Here is a 16,137-nt window from a genome sequence, read left to right as displayed (position 1 = left end):
TCCTTCAAGAAGATAAATCATCAGGGAATGTCGCAAAAGATGTTGGTTGTTCCCAGTAAGCTGTGTTTAAAATCTGGACCAAGTACAAACAAAATGGGAAGATTGTAAAAGGGAAGCATACTGGTAGACCAAGGAAGACATCAAAGCATCAAGATAGAAAACTTAAAGCAATATGTCTTGAAAACAGAAAATGCACAACAAAGCAAATGAGAAACAAGTGGCCGGAAAGTGGAGTCCATGTCTGTGACTGAACTGTAAGAAATCACCTAAAAGAAATGGGATTTACATACAGAAAAGCCAAACAAAAGCCGTCATTAACACCTAAAAAGAAAAGAACAAGGTTAAAGTAGGCTAAAGAAAAGCAATCGTGGACTGTGGGTGACTGGATAAAAGTGATCTTCAGTGATGAATCGCGAATCTGCATTGGGCAAGGTGATGATGCTGGAACTTTTGTTTGGTGTCTGTCCAATGAAATTTATGAAGATAACGCCTAAAGAAAACATGTTAATTTCCACAGTTGTTGATGATATGGGCCTGCATGTCGGGTAAAGGCACAGGGGAGATGGTCTTCAATAAATGCCAAAGTCCACATTGAAATTTTGGACGCTTTTCTTATTCCATCAGTTGAAAGGATGTTTGGTGATGATGACGACTTCATTTTTCAAGATGATAATGCATCTTGCCATAGGGCAAAGGACGTGAAAACTTTCATTCCAGAAAACATATAATGTCAATGGCATGGCCTGCAAATAGTCCGGATCTCAATCCATTTGAAAATCTCTGGTGGAAATGGAAGAAAATGGTCAATGACGAGGCTCCAACATGCAAAGCTGATCTGGCAACAGCAATAAGAGACAGTTGGAGGCAGATTGATGAAGAATACTGTTTGTCATTAGTTAACTCCATGCCTCAGAGAGTTTAAACCATTATAAAAGCCAGAGGTGGTGCAACAAAGTAATAATGGTGCAGTGTTTTCTAATGATTCCATCATTTTTTTCCTCAGATTTGAGTGATTCCATATTTTTTTCCTCTACTTGATCTAAAAAAAAGCAATTGTGACTGACCACAACTATTATATTTGTTTCTTTTTTATTGTTTCTTAAATGTCAAAAGGTTGACATTTTGAGAAATGATAGTTTTGTGGCATGTCTGTGATTTATTTTTTTCTACAAAATTAAACAATTGAAAGAACATCCTCCAAGAGTGGTGATTCCATCATTTTTGCCAGGGGTTGTAGATCAGATAAGATAAGCAATGTTTGACGTTCAGATTGTGTCACTGTAGAACCTTATAGATCACAGACGCATTTTATTAAATATAAATAAATAAAACCAGCAACTTAACGTCTCAACTGTGAAAAATTCTTTATTTAAATAAAAATCACCAGAAGCACCAACACTCGGCTAATTCAGTTTCTAGTTTGTTTTCTCATGTTTGTGCAAAACGATGCCGATAAAAACTCTTCAGCTAATAAAAATCCTCACATTTCTACACAATTCAAGAAAAAGAAAAAAAGAGAAATAAAAATCGCAGCATGAACAACTTCAGAAATAAAAAAGATCGAGCGAAACGTCCGAGACGCTCAAAAGGTCACAAAATGTTTGAGTAAAAAAAACTCGCTTTGGTTTGTAAACAAGTTCATCAGAAATCGTCCTCGTCACCCAAAATATCCTCATCATCGTTCATCCCATCATCACCAGACGGGTGTAGGTACGTACCCATAATCACCCATCCAACAGAATCACGATACTCAGCACCATCACACCGCTACTCCTGATAATTAGAGCGCTCGCTCGCTAAGCTCCACGTCTGAGATCCTCCACCACAGATCCAGTTTAATAATCTGATCAGAATGTAAACAGTAAAACATCGTAGAGAATTCAGTCCCGACTCATCACCATTCATCTGTAATCTGATCATCAGAACGATCCTGTAGCAGGCTCGCTAACATACACAAACAAGCTGCTCTGATACTAGCCAGAGACGCCGGAGTATCGGCAGATCTAAGAGCCCGTTAGCTTGTGTTAGCTTCATTACAAACATACTCCTGCAGCCGGGATGTAAACATGAGTGCAGCAGTGAGTGAGCATGTGTGTGTTAGAATGTATACGATGATGCAATCACACGTTTGTGTCGCGGCTCTTAGCCTCCATACACCAGGGGGGGACATGCGTCAGAGAAAGAGACGCGCCGCTCTGGTCCCTTAAACGCCGCTGTCCCTTCCAGCCTTCAGGCTCCTGGTGGCTCAGCAGTGATTGGACTGGACTACGGAGCGGGAGGTGATATGTTCAAAACCCAGCACCACCACGCCGGTGCTGTAGGACCCTGGAGCAGGACGCTGAGGCTTCAGTCGCTCGGACTGAATCTTCTTCTTTACAGTCGATATGAAGAGCGTAGCACAAACATCGGTGCTGCATAACCAAACTAGAACCATTAATGATGCGCTGGTGATTATTACTATAGCCCACACCCACCAGTGACACGCCCACTTTTACAGACAGCAGCGGGAGCAGCGGTATTCAGCAGCACTCTGATGTCAGTAATGTAAAATATCGTGATGTATAAACGATTATCAGAACGTCCTCAGTCTGCACCAGCAGTTACAGTAAACACATCGTTCACAATCCAGTTTTAGCACCTGTGCTAACACACGCTAACTAGCACTAACGATCACGCTAAAGTGCGTGTGGTACCAGGTCAGAGATGAGCGATACGACAACAATAATATTAATATAATTATTATTATTAGTATAAATATCGCAGCAGTATCAGCGGAGCAGTGACGAGCTGTACAGAACGATTCTGACCAATCACGGAGAGTCTGTTTCTATAAATAGTAACACTGTATAGCAACAAGCAGCTGATTGGTTGTTTCTAAACGCACCAGTTTCTCAAGAAAATCAAACATTTTAATCTAAATATTTTAAATATCTGTTAGAAATATAAACCTGCTTCAAACGGGGGCGGAGCTTATATTTAAATCTGATCAGCCAATCACAAACCTGCTCACATGACATCACTCTCCCTCAGTGCTGCTGCTGCTGCTAATACGCTAAACGTAACATTACTGTTAGCGTGACTTAAAGCTAGCTGACTAGCCAACATGGCCGCTGGTTCAAAACACTAAAATCATTCGCTAATTAAGGAAGCTGCAATTCTAGCTAATTTTAGACCTCGTAACAATGTGAGCGGTGCTGCTTTTCAGTAGCTAGCTCGTGTGATGTTGGGTCATTAAAATAAATATCGTATCAGTATTTTATACCAAGCTAGCACACGACTGTTCCTTCCTTAGCTTGTTCCTCAGAACTTAGCATATTAGCAATTAGCCACTGATGAAGTAACCTCAACGTTAGCTCATTTAAAAATAACACTTAGCTAGTGAAGCTTAGCGCAGGGCTACTTGGGCTAAAGTTCCTTAACTTAAAATAAAAATAAAAATATGTTTTTGTTAGCATTAGACACGTAGCTTAATGAACACTTATAATTCTGGAACGTTTCGGCTACTTCAGTATAACAGCAGCAGGTTTGCAGGTCAAGTTATCGCTAGCTTGTTCAACAAGCCGGTTAACAAGCTAAAAACACTGCTGCTTGACTAGCATGCTAGCTTCACTATTAAGCTACGCTATTAAAAGCTGTGTTTTATGTGGAATTTTTTGTCATAAGAAGGAAGTTTGTGAATCGCTGATCAGATTTAGCATTAGCACCAGGCTAGTTGAACCATTAGCACCTGAAAACATCGTCCAGCACGGCGATGTGATTTTTGTGGTATCGCTCATCCCACACGAGTCAGAAACGTGGAGACAGACGGAACGATTCATCAGAAACTAAAGAGAAGGAACATCGGTAAAAGCTGCGGCGTCGCCGTCACGCACCATCAAATAAATATATTAAAATCTTTCCAGCCAAAAGCAGCCGCAAGAGATCCGATCCAGCGCCGCGGTCCGGCCATGAGAAACGTCTGGTGTTCCACAGTTCCACTGTCCGGGCGCGGTCCGTCTGCGCTCTGATTGGCTGGGCGTGGTCAGGCACGGTCCGTCAGCGCTCCGGCGGCGTGGGGAGGTGAGGCGAGTCGGCGCAGGCGAGCCACTGCCCGGTCGATGGTGGACGTGCTGACCAGGCCGAAGTCGTGCATGCTGACCAGATGCAGCAGGAAGTTCCTGCACAGGTTCCTCTCCATGATGATGGACCCACAGCTCTCCACAAACTGCAGACAGGCCGCAGGGATCTGATTATCCGCGATAAAGCTAACGGAGCACAGAGAGACACACAGGGGGATTAGAACCTCTCACGGTCCGGGGTATTAATATTTAACATGAGAGAGCGATCTGGAACACAGTCATCACCTGAGCAGAAAGTGCATTTGGAACACAGCCCAGCCTTTTACAGTTCACTATCTAGCCAAAAGTATGTGGACACCCCTTTAATTACAGAGTTCAGATCCCTGTGAGTGTGTGTGTGTGTGTGTGTGTGTGTGAGGGTGGAATACACACCCGTGCTTCATCACGTGAAGGTTCCAGAGTTTCATCACCTCCTTCTCTCCTTCATTCACGTCTGTAAACTCATCAATTTGCTGCAGTGAAACAAACCAAAACCCACAAACACCATTAAATACCATCATATATGATTATATACCATTATATACCATTGTATAACATTAAATACAATTATATACCATTAAATGTCGTTATATATAATTATATACCATTATATACATCAAATACATCATTAAACACCATTATATACCATTAAATATTGTTATATATTATATACCATAGTATAGCATTAAATATAATTACATACTGTTACAATTATACACAAGTATATAATGTTAAATACAATTATATATGATAATATACAGTTATATACGAATACAGTTATATATCGTATATAATTCTACATAACTACACACAATTACATACCACAATTCTGTTAATGTATGTAAGGTCTAAATTGAATGTTGAATCTAACCCACACTCACCATGACGGTTTTCTCGCGGAGCCACTCGGGGTCCTTCTCGTCCTCGCTGTCCTCGGCCATCTCGTGTGGGCGCAGCGGCACGCAGCTGTCGCTGTGGAAGTACAGGCGGTTGTGGCCGCTCACCAGCGGACGTCCCTGCTCCAGAGGAACCTCGTCACACTCCAGGAACTCCGAGAGACTCGGCTTGGTGCGCTCGGGCCTGAGATTCGGAGATACGCCGTCAGAATAACGTCTACGCTAACGTCTCTAACTCCAACGTTAAACCTCTTGTGGTTTCATGCCAGCTACTCAGTCCACCGCTCAGCCGGCGCAGGCGGGCGGGACTCACCTGCAGACGAGGACGTGGGTGACGCTGGTACGCTTGACGGGGCCGTTGCGGCTGAAGGCGAAGCCGGGCTGGCAGTGCAGGTCGTGAGGGTTCCCCACGTACGATCCGTCGTAGCACTCGTTCACCGACACGTCGATCCGCGCTCCTTTAGGGTGGGGCTGAACGACAACATAACCTTATATATTATATATATTTATTATATATTATTTACACCAAAATTACATATATTACTGAAAGTAAAGAGAGGGTCTCTGATCAGCCAGCAGCTGCGACAGTTCTGAGGAGGTAAGAGGTTATGAACTCTTAAGAACTCTGCTGCAGTTATGCCCTCTGCTGGCTGATCGATGCGTGACTCTCTGTGCAAAATATCCTTGAGGAATCGGATATGACTAAATCCTCACCACGTAGTTGAAGATGAAGCGGCTGTGAGAGAGTTTGAGGTGTTTCAGGAGGCTGTAGAGTTTTCGGCAGTTGAGCGTACACCAGGGACAGTGCAGGTCGTCCCGCGCCTCCGTCTGCTGCCGGGTGTTGTTGTTGTACAGGAACTACCGGGGGACAAAGACAACAGGCTGAGACGTAGCCAATGAAAATCTCTTCTGAGGGTTTGAGTGTGTTTATCTCCGGCCTGTCATGGCAGTTAAATGAAAGTTGGTGGCTAGCTCAAACCGTCGACCCGTCAGTAGCATAGCGAGCGTGTTACCTGATAATAAACCCGTAGCTTCTGCCGGGGCTCGACATGGAGCTGCTCCTTCCTCACCACTGGATCAGAGCTCAGAGGGTCTTTAACAGCTGGAAAACAGAACACCAGCGCATTATTACAAACACAGAGCGGAACAGCCAATCACAAACGGCCTCACAAGGACCTCATTTAGAGTTGGGACAAGAAGTCAAACACTGAAACGCTCTCTAATTACTCAGCCATGCAGTTATAACACATGCAGAAGGTGGCTTGGTGGTGAATACGCTGCTCCAAAATGTGCCGATACCCCTCACCCATGCCCTCCAGATCATCCGTCACTACTGCAGGCGCCTCTACCAGCTGTACAGCGACACAAGCACAGATAAACATGCCTGCATGGGCACCAGACCAGGTCGACAGCGACGCCCAGGATTGGAACCGGACATCTCGAGGTCTTAGCAGTATCGAGTTAGCGTGTTAGCCAGCTGATACGCAGCTATCGGTCCAGCCCAGACGAGTGGACGCCGTTTCTGGACGTTGTTGATGTATGGCTTGTGCCGAGTATTAACTCATGCAGATGATGCAGTGAGCAGCGATGTTCAAACACTGTTCAAAAACTAAATTTCATTGTACACAAGTATAATGACAATAAAGGTTCTTCTTCTTCTTCACTGTCCCAACTATTTTTAAATGTTAATAAAGTTCAATAAAACATGAAACGTTTTTGTCTTTGTGCTGCGTTTGTTTACAAACAGATCAAAGCGAATTAACAAACAACTGTTCTCTGTTTTTACTCACATTTTACACCCCGTCCCAACTCTTTTTGGAACTGAGGCTGGTTACTTTTTGGCGCTCTCACATAAACCAGATCTAAATCTCTCCCCATCTTCTTTCCCCCCCGACTCTAAACATTAACGTCACACCTACATTAACGTCTTCAGTTTCTGGATAAACGCGGCGGCTCCAGAGAAACGAAAACTAGACGCAGAACACAGAAAAGTTCAGAAGTGCTGAGTTCAGAGGGAAGTGGGTATGTTTAATTTAAAGGGGTATAATAATCTTGAGGTTAGGATTATAAACTGGTGAGTGAAATCACGACACATTAATCACGATCATTAATCGATCAGATAAACAGGAAGTGGAATTGTTAGTAATCAGGAGCTCTGTTCTGGTTTTATTTCGTTTATTATTAAAGACTCTGTGGCCCCGCGGTTGTGGCCCCGCGGTTGTGGCCCTGTGGTTGTGGCCCTGTGGTTGTGGCCCCGTGGTTGTAATTTTTTACTCCGTCTGACCCCTATCGAGAAAAGTCTGGACCCCTGATCTGAATAAACAGACAGTAATAGCCGAGTGTGTGGCGGTGAGCACGACGTACCTACTGCATGTGCAGGTTTCTGACAGTTGTTCCTCTGGTTCTCGCTGCCGCTCGGCTGGGCGTTGCGTGTGGCGAGGGGGCGTGTCACCGGGGGCGTGGCGATGTCGCCCGTGTCGCCCGTCCAGCAGAGCGTGAACTGCAGGGTCGGTCCGTGTGAAAAAGTGTCGAACGGAGGAACCCACTGGGGGGGGGGGGGGGAGCAAAAAGATCCTCGTCAGTACACTCAAAGAGGAATAGATGTAAACAAACAAACTGCTCCAGCAGTTAAAGGGGCGTGGCTACATGAAAATAAAGTAACCGCTTCCCATTTTCATTTGTTTATGGTTTTTCACACACACCTTCCCATCCAGAATGGTTTCCCACGTGGCTCGTTTTTTGCCGATGGGGCACTCCTCCATCTCCTGCATGGACACTTCATACTCTCCATCCAGCAGCTGCAGACGTCTGTACACACACACACACACACACCGTTACACACTGAAGTCGTGGATCAATATTACACAAACGCTGTAGATGCTCACACACCTGTTCTTATCAAGCACCGTCATCTGAGCCACAAACGTCGTCTCGCCGTCACCGCGGTGAGAGGAATACCGCTTCTTCTTACCCGACATCATCGTCTCCTCACCAACATCTGCACACAACAAACATTCAGTGTACAGTGTGTGTGTGACGGAGTCTATAGTGTGTGTGACAAAGTGTGTGTGGGGGAGTGTGTACTGTGTGTGTACAGTGTGTGTGTGTGTACAGTGTGTGTGTGACGGAGTCTATAGTGTGTGTGACAAAGTGTGTGTGGGGGAGTGTGTACTGTGTGTGTACAGTGTGTGTGTGTACAGTGTGTGTGTACAGTGTGTGTGTGTACAGTGTGTGTGTGTACAGTGTGTGTGTGTGTGTACAGTGTGTGTGTGTGTGTGTTGCAGCGTACTGGTATCCCGGGTTTCTCGCCCTGCAGCACACGTCACCCTGAAGAGCAGCGAGTACGACTTCACCATGTGACTGTTACTGGCCTCAAACTCCTGACTGGGCACCATGATGGAGGGCCACGCCCCGCTCTTCCCCCGGGGGTTCAGGGGAACCGGCTTCTTCCCTGTGGGGACCTGCTTTATAGGACAGCTCACGTCCTGGAGGCATCGAGAGAGAGAGCGAGGGAGAGAGAGAGAGAGAGAGAGAGAGAGAGAGAGAGAGAGAGAGAGAGAGAATGTGCTGAATGAACACAGTGAAATATTTTTGGGTGAGGAACTGTGGGGAGTTCTTACCTTTCTCTTTTTATGACACACTTTGATGAGCAGAACCTCCAGCATCACTGAGCTCTCCTCATTCTCACAGTTCTGTGTTTTATCTGAAAACACCAACAACAACCACATCACTCACTCACTCACTCACTCACTCACTCACTCACTCACTCACTCTCTCACTCTCTCACTCTCTCACTCACTCACTCACTCACTCACTCACTCAGCAGGTCGTTCATGTCAGGTGAGATGGTGACGGTGTGTGTGTGATGTGCTGGAGATGGAAACACGTACCGATTTTGTGGAAGAAGCCGGTGAAGGTGAGCTGCAGGTGTGAAGCTAAACTGAAACATAACGAAGAGCACAAAGATCAGAACCTCAGACCTTCATCACTAACCAGGTCCACCTCCAGAACGTGGTAGAAGCTCCTCTCACCTGTGAGACTCCTGCTCCTGTTTGGTCCTCTCCACTCTGAAGCGCAGATCATCCACGCTGAACTGTTTCCTGAGGAGAAGAACCCAAGATAGTGAGGTTCCATCCACTGCTCACCACCACCTCATAAACCAGTAATGTTTATACTCCAGTAACCACACACCAGGAGAACCTTCATACTCATAAAGATACTGACATACCGACACGCCGACCGCCTTCGTGCCAACACGCCGACCAGTTTTGACATTATTGACATTGTATTGGAAAGCTGACCCCTCTTACCTCTTGCTGTTGGTTCTGGAGTTACGGTGTGACATGTACGTGAGGGTCCGGTGCAGAAAGATGGGCTGGAACATAAACAGAGACAGAAATGAGAAAAGTTTAGATGTTTCCTCAGCTTGTTGTTACAGAGCAGAACTTCTCTGCAGGTCAGTATCACTAACGATGATCCACTCACCGCCATCAGGTTCCTCGTACGGAGAAATCTGTAAATCTGTGTCGGCTCTGAAAAAACAACACAGACCGCGGTGACTGACACCTCAAATCCATCATGTTTACTGTTTACCAGGCATCTGAGCTGCTAGCTAAGGTTTACTAGCCACGCCGGTGTAAATAAGTCGTCTCTTCTTTACCCTGCCTTGCTTTAAATGACTTCTGATGAAGTTTGTACACCCCGTCCACATACTTTTGTCCACACAGTGTATTTATGTTTGTTTGTTTATCAGGATTATAACGTGATGTTTTACACTGTGGTTCATCATGACAGGACGGGTCGTTACTGCTCACACAAGATTCATCAGTTCAGGTTTAATATCAAACACACTCATGAACTATTTAGTGTCTCCAGTTCACCTCACTTACACGCCTCTGTACTGTGGGAGGAAACCGGAGCTCCCACCCGAACACGGGGAGAACATGCAAACTCCACACAGAAAGGACCCGGACCACTCCAACTGGGGATCGAACCCAGGACCTTCTTGCTGTGAGGTGACAGTGCTACCCACCGAGCCACCGGCACGGCCTGACAGTGTATTTAATGTTTCTGACTGTGTAAAGCACTGAGAAAACTTAATGTAAAGACTTAAGAGTTTAACAGATGATAAAGAAAAGTTTGTGCCCCCCCCCCCCCCAGTTAATTTCAGTTTTGTTGATTTTATTTAATAATAAACCTGAATAAATGAAATTATTCTCACAGATAATAAAAATCTCAACAATTTAATACATTAATCTTTATTTACTGAACTGAGTTGTAATGTTTAAACGCATGATGAGATAAGTCCAAAAGTTTATCAAACATTTAAAAGTTTCCCAAAGAGTTTAATTCAGAAAACAACCATAAATCCGAGTTCTTTTAGACGAACAGAACTTCAGGGGTGTGTAAACTTTTGCATGATGTTCTGAGCACTAATGTTAATGTTATTAAATCAGGTTTTGGGTGTTGAGGTGTTAACAGGAAATGTTTTAGATCAGATCAGTGAGAAACACGAGGAAGTTCTGAGCTAATAAAGTGAATCAGAATCAGAATCAGAATCAGTATAAATGTGTGTGTGTGTGTGTGTGTGTGTGTGTGTGTGATGTTCAGGTACTTTATGTAACTCTGTGTGTGTGTAAGTAGGAACTAGTTTAGCATGTAGCTTGGTAGCTCGAGCACGGTGAAGGAAGCCGAGTTTACTCACTCTCGAAGGCCTGGAGGAAGAGCTCATGGTCGGCCTGGAGCTGCTCCATTTTGGGCTTCTTAGCCGCCGACACGGCCGCGTTCCCCGCCGGTACCTGGGTGTGAGCTTTAGCGGGTCGGTACGGATCCGAACCGGACTTGCGTGGAGCCATAACGAACCAAAACACCGCGAGAGAAAGTGAGAGAGAGTCGAACAAGAGCCGCCGAACAAAAGAGCGCTCACAGCACCGCGCTTCCGCTCGCTCCCGGAGCCCCGCGCGCCCGTCTCCATAGCAGCGCCGCGCGCTCCTGTTAACCAAGTGCAACCGGTTCACCTGTAACTGATACAATGTAACACTGTAACTGATACAATGTTACACAGTGATACAATGTTTCACCGTTTCACCTGTAACTGATACAATGTTACACCTGTAACTGATACAATGTTTCACCTGTAACTGATACAATGTTACACAGTGATACAATGTTTCACCGTTTCACCTGTAACTGATACAATGTTACACCTGTAACTGATACAATGTTACACTGTAACTGATACAATGTTACACAGTGATACAATGTTTCACCGTTTCACCTGTAACTGATACAATGTTACACCTGTAACTGATACAATGTTACACCTGTAACTGATACAATGTTACACTGTAACTGATACAATGTTTTACCTGTAACTGATACAATGTTACACAGTGATACAATGTTTCACCGTTTCACCTGTAACTGATACAATGTTACACAGTGATACAATGTTTCACCGTTTCACCTGTAACTGATACAATGTTACACCTGTAACTGATACAATGTTACACCTGTAACTGATACAATGTTACACTGTAACTGATACAATGTTTTACCTGTAACTGATACAATGTTACACAGTGATACAATGTTTCACCGTTTCACCTGTAACTGATACAATGTTACACCTGTAACTGATACAATGTTACACCTGTAACTGATACAATGTTTCACCTGTAACTGATACAATGTTACACTGTAACTGATACAATGTTACACCTGTAACTGATACAATGTTACACCTGTAACTGATACAATGTTACACTGTAACTGATACAATGTTACACTGTAACTGATACAATGTTTTACCTGTAACTGATACAATGTTACACAGTGATACAATGTTTCACCGTTTCACCTGTAACTGATACAATGTTACACTGTAACTGATACAATGTTACACCTGTAACTGATACAATGTTACACCTGTAACTGATACAATGTTACACCTGTAACTGATACAATGTTTCACCTGTAACTGATACAATGTTACACTGTAACTGATACAATGTTACACCTGTAACTGATACAATGTTTCACCTGTAACTGATACAATGTTACACCTGTAACTGATACAATGTTTCACCTGTAACTGATACAATGTTTTACCTGTAACTGATACAATGTTACACAGTGATACAATGTTTCACCGTTTCACCTGTAACTGATACAATGTTACACCTGTAACTGATACAATGTTACACTGTAACTGATACAATGTTACACCTGTAACTGATACAATGTTACACAGTGGAACCGGTTCACCTGTAACTGGTTCCCAGTTAGAAGCAGCTCACCGTTTCATGCTCAGTGTTTAGCAGAATGATTGTGATGTTCTGCTAACAATGTCATGTTTAATAACACACCTACCTGTAAGAAATGTGATGAGGACGATCAGAAGGTCGCTGGGTTAAGCCCCACCCCCGCCTGGCTGCCATGGTTGAGTCCCTGAGCGAGGCCCTTAACCCTATTTGTTTATTTATCTATAGTCACAATTGCTAATTGCTAAAAACCATAAATGTAAAAATGAAATGAGAAATACTGTTTCATTCTGTTCTGTTTCACAATGTGACCACCTGAACTTACTCAACATCTCAAAATCCTAAACAAGTTCAGCTATAACAGTCTCCACTCCTCTTTGGCTCACTGCCACCTAAAGGAGAAAACAGGCAGCAGAATGGACCTCCATACCGGTCCAGGAACAAACCACGGTTCCACCCAGACAGTAACACAGTGGTTTTATTATCGTAAACATGACAAAGTTTAGGAAATTGTTATTTAATTAAAGTACAAAACTAGTGTTGTCATCCCGTTTATCATCCTGAACCATTTTCACGATTCTTTAGAGTCCTCTTGGATCCCTAAAATTCACCCCTTCACATTATCCCTGGGTTAAATCACGTACATGCTAAATATTCACCAGCTCCACGTGTGGTGATACAGGTAAAGGTGGCACCAGGGATTTTAGTTTCAAACATTGTTAATAGCAGCTGATAGTAAATATTCTGCACCCCACAGGTGGATCAGAAATAATCAGGACAGAACAGAAAGCACCACCAGTCACATGGCAGGTTAGAAATCTGTGACACCAGTGAACAGCTGACTGCACATTTAATGTGTCCATCTATCAGAAACATCTCCTGATGGGTTCCAGCACCATCCCGGCGCATCAGTGCTTCTTAAAAACGATGTAGGAGATGAGCACGGCGAGGCTGGCTGTGAGGAACACTATGAGGAACTGGTGGATGGTCAGGACGTTCTCCAAGGTATGGATCCTCTCCTCCATGGCGCTGGTGTGGAAGTAATCGTACACCCAGGCCCCGATTCCCCACACCATCCACACCACGTCCACGATCACCTTCATCCTACAGCCTCCCTGCAGCTCACACACATGAACACTGGTCCTGCTACTGGAGCTCCAGACTAGCAGCTGAAGAGGGCATCGATTACAGCCCACATCCAGGAGGGGGCGCTCAGGTACCAGGCCAGATCAGAGCTGAGATCTTCTCTATTAAAGCTTTAATGATCTGCTGAGGAGAATCACAGATCAACTATTAATATAAATATATAAACCATCACTGCATATACACTGCCAGCCTTAAAATCAGAGACTGGCACTGGCACTGGCACATACTGGCACCGACGGGAGAAGAGTGCCAACCACTGTTTAAGCAAGTACAACAGACATAAAAATACATAAACTGTGAGTGAAATGTGAATCATTAAATAAAACGTCTCACCTAAACAACCGCAAAACAACCGCTGCTGTAACAACACTGCCGGTTTAGCAACGCGCATGCGCAGTGTGGCACCCAGCCCGGCTGTGTCTCAAATCCATCCTAAACCCTCCCCCTAATCCCTTCGCTCCAAAATAGCAACAAAACAGCCTGGATATACCGGTAAACCGTATACACGTGACGCTTGCGCAGTGCAAACTACTGCTTGTTTTAATAGTAAACAATAATCAAGCGTAGATTGAGTTCTGACCCCTGGTCCGAGTCCAAGTGGGCGCATTCTTTCTACAGAGAACAAACGTCTGCACATTTTACTGCACAGTTACTGTTTATTTCAAAAGTCAACACAAGTGAAACCACGTTTGGTCAGTTATGTCTGTGTGGACTCCTGACCAGCCAAGATTCGAATCCTGGCGCTCGGCTGTAGTGGGCTGGTGGTCAGGGTCCCGGGTTTGTTTCTACCCCACTACAGGTGAATGAGTGAGAGATTCCATTACACCAACCCACCAGTGTTCGGTTCGAATCCCAGAGGCCGACCCTGACCAGGATAAAAATAAACGTGTGACCAGGCACAGATCCTGGTTGTGTTCCAAATTCAGCCATAAGCACTTTACTTGTACCCTCAGCCTCCCACTGAATCACTTTTGTTCGGATTAAAGTGAAATTCACGTTTAAAACCAGAATAAAACCGAACAATCGGATCATTTTACTTCTTAAACACAGAATCATCTTTATATTACTCATAAATATAAAGGAAGATAAAACATTTAGGTTTTGTTCATGTTGGGATTTTGAGCAACTGAACCGGCGAGGCGCGGTGGCCAAGTGGTAAGGCGTCGGTCTCGTAAACCGAAGATCGCGGGTTCGAACCCCGTCCGTGCCTTTTACCGAACCAGAGGAACAGAACCGACCTCAGGACTGAGCGATTATTCACCGTTATCTCTTACGATCAGAGAAGATCATTACTGTTAAAACCTGCGGGAAATGAAACAGAGAGTCACAGAAAGTCAGGGGCTCGAGTCTCAGGAATCAGTGCAGACACTAAAACCCAGCGTTTCTGCGTGGTGCCGGACCCACTGCGTTCTTGATCAAGGTGAAGTGGTTATTAAGAATGAATGATGAATGAATTATGAGCGAATACATTCAGACTTGTGATTTTACTAAGTGAATTATTTTAATGATTCTTTGTGATTCGTTCTTCTTCATGATTCGACTCATATTGAAAGAGTCGTTTAGAAAAGACTCGTTGGAGTCACTTGGCTCCTCCTCGCTGCTCTGATGAAGCGCGTTCGAATCTCCAGCGACTCGTTTTATGTTTGATCTGTCGGAAGTGATCTGTTCTTTGATCTCCCTTTGATCTGGCGCACGGTAAACGGGTTCCTGATCAGATCTCCCAGTTTGAGCGGGTGGTTGAAGCCCCGATCCGACTGATCCATGTGGACCAGACCAGAGGAGATGGGAATCCTGCACAAGTAGGACTAGATCCGATCTGATCTGCATCAGAATTAATTCATAAAATATTAGAATTAATTCTCTCCTCTTTATTATTGAGTTTTATTTACGAAAGAACAGAGGAGCTAAACACGGTAACCAAACCGAACCTGTAATGTCCGAGCAGTCAGCAACATCAACAGGAACAATCTGATCTGCAGCCAGTTAGACTAATCAAATAAATCATAATCAATATTATAATATTATAATAATCAAATAAATAATGAGTGTTTACAGGTCAAGAGAGCTTCAAAAGTCCCACAGCAGTTCTGATTCATGCCAGATTCATTTAATTAGATTTTTATTTACACAAGATCCTTCACATCTTTAAATAATAATAATAATAATAATAATAATAATAATAATAATAAAGAATCAGATCAGGTGACTGTGTGCCGAGCAGTTGATCATACAAAAACGTCGAGCTGTGCTAACATGAACATTTTCCTTCCTATTTGCCCTAATTTAGATATACTCCATTCCCCAGTGCACTCTGGTGACCTCTACCTGCCACATGAAACAGGCACAGGCGGGGACACGCCCTTTCTGACACGTTACGTCTCAACCCGCCAGCAGGGGTCACTGTCACGGCTGCAAAGTAGTATTATTTATTCCACAGTGCTATCGACAGCATGTTGGCGTTAACATAAGTTTCATTACATGATTATCCTACACTATCCTGCGTGCTGATGCATTCTGGGTACAAACTCTGCACTTTTCTATCAGCAGTGCACACACATTAAAACGTGACGTTATTGATCAGGAGATTTACAGACTGATGAGTGAAGTTTATAATATTGCAGTAATTCTGACGCTAACGCGGTGACGACGCTCCTAATAACGTATCTGAAAAGCGTATAAAAGCGCACGTCCGCTTCCTCTTCAGCTAGAACGCGTCTAACACGTAAATACGATTTA

At 44.1% G+C, this 16,137-nt stretch overlaps 2 protein-coding genes, 1 long non-coding RNA gene and 1 other non-coding gene across 5 annotated transcripts in view; 1 reads left to right on the top strand and 3 right to left on the bottom strand.

The window, feature by feature from the left end:
* Window positions 1-1,347: 1,347 nt before the first annotated feature.
* On the bottom strand, window positions 1,348-10,894 carry suz12a (SUZ12 polycomb repressive complex 2 subunit a). The gene is made up of 16 exons (XM_062985100.1): window positions 10,698-10,894; window positions 9,479-9,525; window positions 9,304-9,368; window positions 9,025-9,093; window positions 8,884-8,933; window positions 8,614-8,696; window positions 8,283-8,478; window positions 7,883-7,991; window positions 7,696-7,801; window positions 7,358-7,538; window positions 6,007-6,095; window positions 5,708-5,851; window positions 5,307-5,464; window positions 4,979-5,177; window positions 4,491-4,570; window positions 1,348-4,244 (listed from the first exon to the last, which is right to left on the bottom strand). Exons 1-16 carry the CDS (start codon window positions 10,846-10,848, stop codon window positions 4,022-4,024), a joined length of 1,950 nt encoding a protein of 649 aa, XP_062841170.1. The 5' UTR covers window positions 10,849-10,894; the 3' UTR covers window positions 1,348-4,021.
* Window positions 10,895-12,717: 1,823 nt separating this feature from the next.
* Window positions 12,718-13,789, bottom strand: LOC134300049 (uncharacterized). The gene is made up of 2 exons (XR_010007297.1): window positions 13,735-13,789; window positions 12,718-13,524 (listed from the first exon to the last, which is right to left on the bottom strand). It is a non-coding gene; the product is annotated as an uncharacterized LOC134300049 (long non-coding RNA).
* A 750-nt stretch (window positions 13,790-14,539) lies between these two features.
* Window positions 14,540-14,611, top strand: trnat-cgu (transfer RNA threonine (anticodon CGU)). The gene has a single exon. It is a non-coding gene; the product is annotated as a tRNA-Thr (tRNA).
* An 892-nt stretch (window positions 14,612-15,503) lies between these two features.
* The window catches only part of rab11fip4a (RAB11 family interacting protein 4 (class II) a), a 16,495-nt gene continuing 15,861 nt past the window's right edge, over window positions 15,504-16,137 (bottom strand). For both annotated transcript variants that reach the window (XM_063019060.1, XM_063019061.1), the window contains one exon: window positions 15,504-16,137. This exon is cut by the window's right edge and continues 1,297 nt beyond it. The gene's annotated coding sequence lies outside the window, so the exon portion shown is untranslated.

Source organism: Trichomycterus rosablanca, chromosome 22 (assembly GCF_030014385.1).
Source record: "Trichomycterus rosablanca isolate fTriRos1 chromosome 22, fTriRos1.hap1, whole genome shotgun sequence".
Classification (NCBI taxonomy): domain Eukaryota; kingdom Metazoa; phylum Chordata; class Actinopteri; order Siluriformes; family Trichomycteridae; genus Trichomycterus; species Trichomycterus rosablanca.
The sequence above is the reverse complement of the archived record's forward strand: the minus strand, read 5'-3'. Positions and strand labels throughout refer to the sequence as shown.

Excerpts from the sequence above, each read along its gene's own strand:
- suz12a (XM_062985100.1), bottom strand. The coding sequence starts at position 10,848 with ATGGCTCCACGCAAGTCCGGTTCGGATCCGTACCGACCCGCTAAAGCT. Across the intron at positions 5,178-5,306 it reads ACCCACGTCCTCGTCTGCAG|GCCCGAGCGCACCAAGCCGA; the intron begins GTGAGTCCCGCC and ends TCCGAATCTCAG. Across the intron at positions 4,571-4,978 it reads TCCGCGAGAAAACCGTCATG|CAAATTGATGAGTTTACAGA; the intron begins GTGAGTGTGGGT and ends GTTTCACTGCAG.